This window comes from Spodoptera frugiperda, chromosome 20 (assembly GCF_023101765.2).
Source record: "Spodoptera frugiperda isolate SF20-4 chromosome 20, AGI-APGP_CSIRO_Sfru_2.0, whole genome shotgun sequence".
Lineage (NCBI taxonomy): Eukaryota > Metazoa > Arthropoda > Insecta > Lepidoptera > Noctuidae > Spodoptera > Spodoptera frugiperda.
Window position 1 is genome coordinate 12,094,947 of NC_064231.1, and position 12,519 is coordinate 12,107,465.

Consider the following 12,519-nt stretch of genomic DNA (forward strand, 5'->3'; position numbering starts at 1 on the left):
CTTCCTCTCGACTCGCTCAAGGCGAGAGCAGTCATTGGATGATTTCCCTCTCTTAAAAAAAGCGTGACACAATGTTTTTTCTATTGTCTTATATAGAGGTTAAACAATTCGCAACGAAATCTAAGAAGTATAAGATTGTTAAACATAAAAATAATAGACGCATATATTTTTGTTAAATAATAGTAACTTTATTAACATTTAATAAGCTACATATTCTGGCATTCTCTTACACAATCACAATTTTTCGCTTCTCATTTTTATTTAATTTTACAGCAAGGGTAGATTTACAATATACAGCATGTAGAAAAATAGCGAATCAAGCACACAATCTTTTAGGAAAAATTGGTTCGCTTATTTGAAGTATAGATTGTTGAAAGATTTTTCGTAAACCTTCCTTATTTTAATTTTATTTTAGCTATTACAGAAATTCCTACTCATTGTCATCCATAACTTAATTTACGAGGCATAGAGTATCTACATACAGCTATATTATACACACTAACTAAGAATAAAAATGTCTACATTATCTATGCGATATTGGTTTGAATTACTAAAATATGACTCGATAATTTCAAACCAATTTGGGAAAACACCATTTACTTTCTACTGGTCAAATATGGCTTGAGATCTGACCTTTAAAATGTTAATATTTCGACTTAAAATTTTAGGGCTACCGGTAAAATGTTTACCATCACCGGTAAAAGTAGAAAAAAACAGTTAACAATTTTACCGTTCTTATAAAAATCACCCCGTATCTTCAACACGATATTGTCAATTAAAAATTATCTTTATTTCCTTACAATTTGATTCTAATTTCCCTAAACACAATAAATATGTAGACAAGTGTTCAACAGCTTATTGTTCGTAACGGTAGTACTGTTGTGGGGCAGCGTGTTGTGGTTGCGGTGGCTGTGGCCGGGGCTGCGCGTGGGCAGCGTGCTGTACTTGGGGCTGGAGAAGCTGGGGCTTGGGAGTGGGGATCTTCACCACGATGTCTGTGGGCTGCCTTGAAACCTGTGTGATAGAATGAGGGAATCAGTAAATATAATAACGTTGATATCATAAAATGTAGGTAGATACAGTTTTTTTTCAACAGGGGAAAATCATCCAATTACTTCTCCAGCTTTGGGCGAGGCGAGAGGGAGTGTCAGACTCTTACGAAACCTCCCTGTTCCTACTCCTGATTTTCGGAGCCGGAGCCCCGGTAAATCCGCTAGGTAGTCCGCAGCTCCGGAGGTAAGTACAGTTGAGAACTGAATTAAGCCTAATCATATCTTCAACCATTATTTCAAATACCTATTCTTAAAAGAAAGACAAGAAGATTGGTTACAATAAGACGTTGTGTAGACCAAGATAAAGAAAAGCACATTCTTAGCTAGTGACTCATCGAACTAAAGTACCTAAGTGAGTGAAACTTAAACTTCTTGTCAACAATTTAGTTTATGTAAGTACCTGCTTACATACGAAACAATAGCTCCACAATCAGGCCTGATTCGTCGTAAGTGGGTCGGCCAGATCTTTAATGCGATTAAATAATGCCGACTAAGTGTACCCATGGCCTAGTTTCGATGGTTTCATATTGGTATAATCGTTTGATTTGTTATTTTGTGCAATGGAATTGGTAAATTGGTATTGTAAAATTTGCAGGTATTTGTTAGGAAGCTGTTTACAACAGTTTTGTTCACCAGCTTTAACTTTATCAATATCTAAATGGTGTAGTTATAGGTACCTATTAAAAGTTGTAGTGTACCTATCAATTGTACAATTTTACCGACATTCTAAAAAAATCATCCTATCTTCAATATGTCATTATGTGGAAAGAGTGCAAGACAAATATCGCAAACATCGAATTTTTATCCTGTTGATGATAGCAAAAGACTGGCAAAAATGACACAATCTAAAGGAGATCTAATCTCAAAAGTAGTGGATACACCAGGTTTAATAGTCAATAGCCTCAGAGCTGAACTGCGATCAAGTCTAAAAAATAGTGGAAGAATTCAATGTCCTTACCTCAGCCTTGAAACCCTCCTTAGGGTCAGCGGTGTAGGTGACTGTCCTGACGAAACCATCGCTGTCGACCACAGAGTAGGAGCCCTTGATGACGTCACCGTCTCTCTGTTCCTTGCGGTTCTGGTAGTTGGTGTACTGGTCATCGTTCACGTCGAAACCGAACTGGTAGGAGGGATGAGGCTGGAAGAAAAATGTTTGGTTAGAATTTTTTATGGAATTAGCCGATAAACGAGCAGACGGATCACCTATAAGCAATATCACCGCCGCCCATGGACACTTGAAACACCAGAGGCGTTACATGTTATGCACATAGAAATCAGAAGTATTCTTGAAGCATGCCCCATTTTTTAACCGATGAGAAAATGGTATCATTTACCTATTTACTAAGTATAATAGAGAATAAGTTTGAACAGCTCTATGAATGAAGACTTTCTACTAGTACTAGTCGGTATAAATACCGAATCCTAAATCCGAAACACGGAAGGACTAAAGCAAGGAGATTGTTTAGGTAGCGATTGCATCAACCATGCTTACATACTAACTAAGTCCTAATTTATATCGTAATGTACGAGTAAATTGTAATCTATTAGGTATTCATAGGTTTATTTTTTTGAAGAATGACAGTTAATAGTAAATTATTACGAACATACCATTGTGTGTACCTTTTGGTATCACCTAGACACTTATATTCTTTAAAAATATATTAACCTGTGCTTGATCAACACTATATTAATAAAATTTTTATTAATTTGTTTTAAGTATTAATTTGCTTTATAGCGTATGTATCATTAGATTGCAATCATTATTCGCAGCTATATCTAAAGAAAGTTAGTTCCCATTGGCTATCGTAAATTGATATCACGCAGTGATCAAGTACAGTCTAACCACGGAAATCCAAGACAGCGTGCAGCGATAGGTGGCAGAAACAAATGAATAGAAATGTACAATCTTTCAAATGAAACATGATCCATAGGGTTAGGTTTGTCAGAGAGAGCTAAATCCCAGTCTCTCTCAAATGTCCCTTAGTAGGTTCTCACAAAACTAGTTCTGTTCCTATCAATTCTTTATAAAATAACAGAGACAACTATATAAAGCACGATATTTAAGTACAACTTAAAATTGAGTAGCACTTCAGTATTCGGGCGTAAGAGTAGTAAAAGGTAGTTAAAAATCTAGGTAGTCTATTAAGCCGTCATAGTGTTACGAAGTTTGATGGCAGTGTTCACATACTTTGACAACAAAACTCAAAAAAAATATTATAGTGGGTCATAAGTTTAACTGGTCGATTGTACTAAGCATGCCATTCGCTGTCGCTGCCTCCGATTCCCGTGGTCGAACCGAACCGTAAAGCGCTTTATCAAGCCGTATACAGGTTTCAAGTGAAAGTTGCAGCCGACCGTATTCCTGCACTTGTTAATTTGATCCATCCGTGTTGCTATACGTTGGACATTGTATCGGTTATAAATAAGGAAACGACATGAACTAGGTTGGATTTATTCCGGCTTCATTTTACGTACGGAATTGTGTTAGTTCATTTTATGTAACTTTATGATTGTACTTGAAGGTAGAGAAAGGTACGGAGCCTTCACTGATCGACATGTTTACGGACTATTTTGGTGTTTCAAAAGACTCTTTCACTACATAGTATAAAACAAAGTCGTATTCTCTGTCCCTAAAACTACACAACGTGATGCGGTTTTTTAATAGATAGTATGATTCTATCACCATTGTACCCATGCAAAGCTGGGGTCGCTAGTTTTAAAATAAGACACTGTCTTTGTGTCTTAAAAATTTCATTACATTTTATTTTAAACCTTATGACCCAGGACTTAAGTAATAAGTAACCGATAGTAACAAGTAAACGTAAAATTAAATGTAGGTAAACCGACGAAACAGTCCTACTTTTAATTTATTATTACACTGTCATGCCTCTACCGTTACATTTAAAACAAAATAAAATACGCAGCTAGCTTAAGACTTTTTCTATTTTCTCGTCTAACCTAGATAGTCAGTAAGTCGCATTTTATTTCCTAAAAATTGCGATGCAGACATTATTACGTTTCAAATATGACTAATTGTCATTTTCGTTGTGTTATGCGATGGTTTACGCAATATTTAGAATTAACTTCAATTAATTTTTTATGTATTTCTTTTATGTGAATGCAATAGTTATCTTAATAGAAAGGTCTCTTTTAGAAAGGCAGTTGAAGGTTTCATGGTTTATAAATCTAGATCATCTACCGTCCTTTAGAAACTATAGAATGTAAACAAGGTCCTAACAATTTTCTTAGCCAACATATATTTTTTACCGACTTCAAAAAAAGGAGGAGATTGTATTATGTCCGGATGATTCTTCTTTTATTCATGGGTGTAAAAATGAAAGTTAAAGATGTATGATGAATATCACGGTACCAATTTTGCTTCAATTCTACTGAAAAATTAAAAGTCCGTCTTACACCAGATCCTTTACCTATTTCCAATTTATTACTCCAAGACCCCAACCACCAGTTACGAGTAACCAGCTTCACTGTAATATGAACCTTAACTCCAAAACAACTTACATCATATTCCTCTGGCTCGCGCTGTTCCTGCTGCCTCTGGGGCTGGTATTGAGGTTGGGGCTGCTGTTGCCTGTACTGCTGTTGTGGTTGGGGCTGGTATTGGGGCTGAGGCTGGTACTGGGGCTCGCTTTGGACCGTGTATAGTTGCTGAGGAGCCTGGAAATGAAAGGGATTGTGAGTTTTGTAACAAGTGATTCATGTTGCTTTAAGTTTATTGTGTATGGTGGGTACTGGTCTTGAGTATAATGTTTAATTTATTGGAAACTAACTGACTCGGGAAACTTTGTACCGCCTCAAATACAGTTTTTCTCACCATTTAAGCCTTTCCAAGACTTCCACAAATAATTTAAGATTAAAATTTGCCAAATCGGTTCAGGCTTTCTCGAGTTTTATCGAAACTAACGCACAGCAATTGACTTTCATAAATAAATATTATTAGGTGAAATCCTATTGGTCTAGGTCCTAGGTCAGATGCTATATCTTCATCTATATGTCAATCAGTTTTTTTGTGTAATTAAGTAATCAGCAAATTACTTAACTGTTAATAGTTATTACGATTTTTATGATTTAATGTTTTTCGAGAAGAAACAGTGGTCTGTATAACCTATGTAGTGAGGTATTTGGTGTAAATATGTACTAATGTATGTATTTGGTGTATCTACCAAATACTACGCTACTACTACAGCTACTACTACAATAACTTACGGGTCTGGGCACTGCTTGCTGTACGTGCTGGGGTCTGGGGATGACTTGTGTAGGCGCGGGCGCTGGCGCCGCACCGTGTTGGTCGGCGAGGTACTGTCTTAGAAGGTGTGGGTCGAACCCTCCAGCCTGCTGACAATGGAAAGGTCAGGGTTTAGTTATGGTAGAAATGGGAAATGTATATGAAGGTCTAGTAGGTTAGTGACGATTTAAGTTCTAAATAAAATCTGTATCCAATAGGGGACGAACACATTGATGATGATAAAATTGGTAATAATGATTAACTGCCGTACAAAGACACAGAGTCATTTGATGGTTACTTAACTTAGCCCTAAGCAATGGTTTTCGGAATAAAATCTTTACTAATAAATAATTTAAGAGTGCGGCATGTAAGAGCATGTTATTGCTTGTTGGTAAATAAGTAATAATTGTCTTTAATAGTACTCGTTATAGGAGAAGTTGACTGAAGACAGATTATTTAGAAATCTAAAGGGCCTGTTAGATCTCAGATCATAACAGAGTTCCTACTTAGCAAAACTTCAATGTAAAAATGTTTAATCTATTGTACTGCAATGTAAAAATGTTTAATCTATTGTACTCAGAAATAAATTGTTAACTCTTTGTGTGCCAGAACGCGGATCCACACGAGACACAATGTATTTTCTACTGTTATCATATATAAAAGAGGTTAATAAGCTTTATTATTGGCAGTAAATAAAATCATAATACATTAACACATCTAAAACCTCAATTCTTCAATTATGACACACAATATACTTAAAATCACATAACAGTCGTAACAGCGACCAACAAAGCACATCCAATTAAGGCCAGACAAGGCCCAATTTGATGCTGTTACATCGGCATCCATTAGAAAAATAAGCGACTATTAAATACCAAGTAACCACTCGTGATTATCAGTGCGATCAGAATGATTATGTAACGTTAATCCAATTATCTCGTGGTCCACTAACGTTACGAAATGTTAAAAAGTGTAACAGCTATTAAAAGTATAGTCGATCAAGTGTGCCCTGTTAGGACGCGGTTGATTGACGTGTAATTTTTATGCGTGAAATGCGACTGTTTTCTTTTTACTGGGAAATTTATACAATAATTTCGCCCGCTTTGTGTGAGGCGAGAGGGAGTATCAGACTCTTACTGACTAAAAACCACCCCGTTCCTACTCCTACTTTGAGGAGACTTGGTGTTTATGACATATTACGATTTGAAAATGACTATATTATTTATCTGTTGCGAAGAATCAGCATGACGAAATTATTTCTTAATTTAAATCTATGTCAATGGCATAAAACACAAAACAGAGAATTGTTTTTCTATAAAATGACCCAAATGATGATTGTTGAAATGTTAAAATAAAAACGGAACTGGAAGAATATTTATTAGATAAAAAAGTTAAAGAACGGAACCTATTAGTCAATTGTCGGTGTCTAGATTAACTTAAAACTAGTCAATTGTCAGCGTGGTTTGTGTCGACAGTTTAAGTGCTATGAAATTAAAATGAAACAGCTAAACTCTATAACGAATTTCCGATAAGGAAGCGCGTGTCATGTCGCGTTATTTTCCTGCAAATGATCGCAGCCTAACGTTTCGCTCGATTTGTCATGGTTTGCCAAAAACACGTGTGTCCATACATTCTTGTGTTGTGCAAAAAACTGATGTTAATTTTTCCGGTCTGTTTGCACTCATTACTTTGCTCGGTGAAGCAATACGGTCACAATACATGTGTTGCGACTTCATTGAAATAGCGGACGTACTACTTTTGTATTAAGATTGATTTCTACTTTTTATTGTAGTTTCAAATTGTTATACTATCGTTCCGTTGCATGTCATAATAAAGTTTATCGCACGACACATAATCACGCTAGGAATTTATGATTGTTACATGACTTTGTTGCTAACTGCCGCACTTAGAGACATTTAATGATTACTTAAACTATTACTTAGTAACGATTTTGTTCCGAAAACAATTAATAAAGACAGGGAACCATTAAATGACTATGAGTAGTCTAAGCGTTTCTTTTTAGTAATAGTTAGAAATTTTATAATCGATTGATATAAAACATCGATAGAAAGTATTTTAACAACAACTAGTATTTCTTTTTACACAGAATAATGAATACTAAAAGATGAACTGACAAACGAAAGCAAAATCGCAATGTAAACAAAAGAAGAAGATCACAATAGATGAATAGAGAGAGTCCTTGACCCAGTCTGTCTGCTTAAAAGACTGAATAGTGAACACTTTCTTAAGAATAATAATTGACGACTTAAACATACAGGTCTGTTTTAAAACAGACTTTTAACTTCTTACAAAATACAAAAATACGTACGAACCTAATGACTGAAAGAAGTGATTGAACATTATAATACCCATAAAATCTTTTGGTTCATAATAGATAAGGTAAGGTAAGTTTGATATAATAACTGTTTTCGGCCTACTTGCAGATATCATTGTAAAGTATTAAACTTAAGCTTCATTAACATACAAAAAGAAAATGAAAACTTCGTAGTCCGATTACCTCTATTTTCTTTTGAATGGTTTCGATAAAGCAGTGCTTTTTTAAAACTATAACTTAACAATGGCATTGGGATCCCTTCTAAACCGCAGTTAATCTACAATTTTATCTCAATCCCAGCGTAAAGCGTGCAAATAGATTTTTGATAACCTTTCCATTGACCATGTCCTTATTGTAGCTGTGTATTATGATTTTATCACTGCTACATTCGCCTATTGATCGTAAGTACAATTCGTGATAACTAAGTGCATAATTTAAGAAGTATTAAAAGGCGTAGTGGACTCTACCTTTCAACATTCAAGGGAATATACAGACGAGAAATGTAAATTTTGAATATTGTATGAAATTTTCAGAACTTGTTTTTGAGTTGCATGATAATAATTGATAAATTCAAAGGCACTATAATATAATAGCTAATTATTACTTGGTTTGACTTAAATTCTCACTTTCACTTTAAGGATTTTTGTTAGTCCAATATTAGGAACGAAATTATCATTAAGTTAAAATGGAAAGTACTTACTACTACGCACTGTATACTAAACTCACAGCTATCTATCCTTTTAGATAATACTTGAAGACTACATATACATTACAATAAAAATAAAAACTTAACAACCAAAAATAAAAGACTGAAGATTTCAAATGAAGTATGTAGCCCAAATAACATAGTGTTTGTAATTTTGATGCAATTGAGGCGCGGGGTAACGCAATCTTAACAATAGGTTGCATGGCCTACAGTTCTCAGCGGTGGGACTTGGCTGGCATTAAGGTTAATCCTAAGTGCTATTCATTTAGATAATGAATAAATAGGTACTTGTGCTTTCTGATGAGATAAAGTATAATAATATGTTTTTATGAACACTTAGTTTCATAATAAGTAAGTGCTCTGTAATAGGGTAGATGACTATTTTTTATAATGTCAGTCTTGTGATTATTAAAAAAAATAGACACGTATTTTTATTTTCTTATGGTAATAAATACTTTCGTAGATTTATCGATTTGAAATATCGTGCGATGTCACTTTGGTACGTTTTATACGTATAGATGACGTATTTTATTCGCTACCTAAACTTTGATTCGTTTTATTAAATATTGTTAAGATTTATTCATTACCTAAGTGACAGACTAAATATTTTTTTAATGTTCGTACCCCGTCATCATCCCTATTATTTTAATTTTTGCAGTGTCTTTAATGACGGAATAATATTTCAGTAAATATGCTGAGAAACTGTAGTTTTAAACGTCAATATTTTAATTAAGTACAATTAAAGAGAATATATAAATATTATTGTGGTAGGTCAGGTGAAAATCGTGACTTGGAATCATAAGATTTGACATTCTATTGTTTCAGTCTAAATTAGTGTGTCTAGGTACATACGTGAGGTTGAAGGTTTATGGGGTTAATTGGGGCCTAATGTCTAAGAATGAACCGAATTTTAGGAGCTTATATAAAGTTCATAAAAACTTGTGAAGAAATCTTGAATTAATAACTTAATGATACATTTTATTTCAATAAATATTTATATTAATTAGAAAATAAATTAATGGGTTGTTATAAAAGAGTAATAAAATTTCTATTATTAAAATTATCTAACCAGGAGAAATTATAATAAAAGACACTGTAATTTAAAAAAAACAAACAAAAAAAGAAACTCACTTGTTGATGCTGAGGTTGGTATTGGTGTTGGGGGGCGGGAACCGCGAAAACACACCCCAATACTGCCAACGTAACGCACTGACGTAACATGTTGCACTCACAAAAAAATATTTATTTAAAAAAAAAATAGAATTGTATACAGCCACTGCACTCGCGACGTATTTACGTAGGTATTATGCGATGCGTGTAAGTAACTGTGACTATATATAGGGGCACCCCTTCTAGCTCGTAGGTGGCTAAGGCGGGAGTAGTATGGCCAAATACACGTATGTGTGTGTGATTCGAAATTTAAATTGGAGCATCGGATTTTGAGTGTGCACTTTTGGGCTTTTATTTTTTCTTATTATATAAAAAAAATATGTTCGAAAAATTATTTGAAATTTTGATTTTTAATATTATTGTATTTGTTATTTTGTTTATAAATTTTATAAAAAAAAGGTTTTATTTTCTTACCGCTCGCATGGGGCAAAGGAATTATTTTATGCCTATGTATTTAGAAAAGTTTTAGGCCTAGGAACTGCTGGTACGTCTACATTTCTTCCTGTAGATTTATCTTCGCCCTTTATATAATAGTCTACTACAAGTTGTAGGTACAATAATTATAGTTGCAATAAGAACGATGCCCTCTGAAATAATTTGCATACTCGTTCTCATGGCGCCTGATTTGCCAGGCAACGTTATAAATTACTTTTCTCCTATCATGAATGTGATAGCGTAGAAATTGTTAATTAAGTAAATCAATCGGAATTTTTGTATTCACTTCTGAAAAGGTAATTAATAAGAGCGAAATTGTAGGTAAAGTAAAAGTTGTTGTATTATATTTGAGGAGTATGGACATAATTATATGTTGATCGTATGGTCCTTTAGTCGACTTTAGTCTGGTGACATTTAGAGGAAGAGTAAGCTGGAAATTATTAGAAATGTATTGTATTCTTTTTTAATAAATGTTGGGGACACTGGGGTTTCCTTCTGCGTTGTGGTTGCGATTATAAAAATACAAGTGCACTGACACCCAGACCCGAAACAACAATTTGTGGATTACAGAAAGAGGTGCTTAGTGAGGGAATCGAACCCACTACACGTTACGCGGCAGTCAACACTAAACGTACAGTCAAATAAGCTTTGTCTTCTAAGCAAGTCCTAGAATACTGAAACAGATTTTTTTAATTACTGTTGCAAAATACTATAGTTCTTAGCCATAATTTTAATCAGATGTCATAGATACAGGATCTTACAGTCGTGTCAGACGGTCACGGCTTCGATATCCTGTTTGGTAACTGAACTTACAATACTTTGTCACTAATATATTGGAAACGTGCTCAATATTATATTAATTGACTCGTCCTAATGACATTTGACCTATCTTTAATATTTTATGTGGAATAGTACGATGGGGTTAACGTATCCATATGGACCAAAAACCCTTTAAAAATAATAAAAGGTTGCCAGTCAACGTGGCTATGCTCCCAGTCTTTTGGGCACCCTACCTCACAAATCCTCACGAAAAATTAGTTTTTTCCTTTTTGATTTCTTTTTAGATATTTTTGAGTTGTAAATAAGTCATAGTTGTTATTATTATTTAGTTAACATGGTTTAATATAATTATTAATTGCAATAAAGTTACTTCGTCTTTTAGGCAGTAAAAATGTTAAACTTTTTCTTATTACTAAAATTGTAATTTAATTATGGAATGTCATTTTATTTAACACGTGGCTCCTAATTTGTTTCTTGTTCATTTGTTCGTATAAATAAGTACATAATAAATAAGATCTTTGTATTCCTTCACCCATTAAAAGTATTTGAAAATAAAATATAGACGTACTTGAAAGATCGTATAATTTTTATTACTTAATTCCGAAATCTAAGTACCTTTTTAGCTCGAACTACTTTCTGACCTCTCATTATCGTCCACTCACGCTTCAGAACAATGTAGTTACAACTAAAAATAATGTTCTTGAATAAAATAACTATGTATTGCAGATATTAATATAATATATAGAAGAAATATTTGATTGTTTGTTTGTTTGTTCTAATAGACTCCCATATTTTTAACTGACTTTAAAAAAGGAGGTTCTTTGTTTGACCTATATGAATATCTATATGTTTCACGTTATGTGCGCGATTATCTCACGTTTGGCTGCACTGATTTTAATGCGGTTCAATACAATATTTTTCAGACTTACTTAGTTTAGATATATTACCCGATTTAAAAAAGTTGAGGTTCTCACTTAAACTTTTGAAGGCGGTTCCTATGTGAGTGAGATTACCGAAAGCCATGACTTACTTAGTTTAGATATATTACCCGACTTAAAAATATATGGAGGGCCTTACTTAAACTTTTGAAGTTCCCATGTGAGTGAGATTATTACCGAAGGCTTAATCCTGTCCTCCAAAAGATTGGTAATTCACTTGTAATTCCTCTAGTGTTATGGATATGTATGGGCGGCGCCGATAGCTTACCATCAGATATTACGTCTGCTGGTACCTTATAAAAAATATCAAGTAAACCCGCAGGCGGTGCGCTAGTTACAGATAATATAAGAGTTGAATAGGTCTGTAATAGTGCATTGTATTAGGCGCGTGGCCTTGCACCGATGTTAATGTCAATGCACTCTCATGTACAAAATATCAGTTATTGCTCAACACTGCAAATGCGTTCACTTTGACTTTAGTTTTATTTTATCTCTAGATATATATGTAATAGAAATGTGTGTGACATATGTCGTGTCTGATCTAAGGACAGAGTGTAGGCAGTAAACTTCCAATATTCATTCAATAGGGTTAATGGCAAATTTTTGTTTTAATGTCCGTCTTGTAGATTATTTTAAAATATTAATTACTACGCTTGCTCAATGCGGGTTCGTGATTTTCAAATTATACTTTGAAGTAAAACATCGTGTGGACAATGTTTTACTTCAAAGTTTGTCAGTGGTGTCTAAATAATCTTAAAAAGTACATATTACCTAAAAAAACCTTATTGCCTGGTATTTGCCGTTGATAGGTTTCGAACCCGCACTCTCATGCATAAGAAGCAGGCGTCTTAAACCTCCGG

At 34.1% G+C, this 12,519-nt stretch overlaps 1 protein-coding gene across 2 annotated transcripts; it reads right to left on the reverse strand.

Moving 5' to 3' along the window:
• Positions 1-164: 164 nt before the first annotated feature.
• Positions 165-9,650, reverse strand: LOC118262125 (cuticle protein 8). Of its 2 annotated transcripts, none has more exons than XM_035573271.2 (5): positions 9,468-9,650; positions 5,277-5,402; positions 4,572-4,727; positions 2,011-2,190; positions 165-1,014 (listed from the first exon to the last, which is right to left on the reverse strand). In XM_035573271.2, exons 1-5 carry the CDS (start codon positions 9,555-9,557, stop codon positions 856-858), a joined length of 711 nt encoding a protein of 236 aa, XP_035429164.2. In that variant the 5' UTR covers positions 9,558-9,650; the 3' UTR covers positions 165-855. The 2 variants fall into 2 exon arrangements, with proteins under 2 accessions (XP_035429164.2, XP_035429163.2); XM_035573270.2 differs by having other exon boundaries at positions 5,277-5,405; positions 9,468-9,649.
• Positions 9,651-12,519: the final 2,869 nt, after the last annotated feature.

What these genes read in the sequence shown, in the direction of transcription:
- LOC118262125 (XM_035573270.2), bottom strand. Translation starts at nt 9,557, where the DNA reads ATGTTACGTCAGTGCGTTACGTTGGCAGTATTGGGGTGTGTTTTCGCG. An exon ending in GCGAGCCAGAGGAATATGAT is followed by an intron (nt 2,191 to 4,571) that starts GTAAGTTGTTTT and finishes TTTTTCTTCCAG; the next exon opens with CCTCATCCCTCCTACCAGTT. An exon ending in AGGAGGGTTTCAAGGCTGAG is followed by an intron (nt 1,015 to 2,010) that starts GTAAGGACATTG and finishes TCTATCACACAG; the next exon opens with GTTTCAAGGCAGCCCACAGA.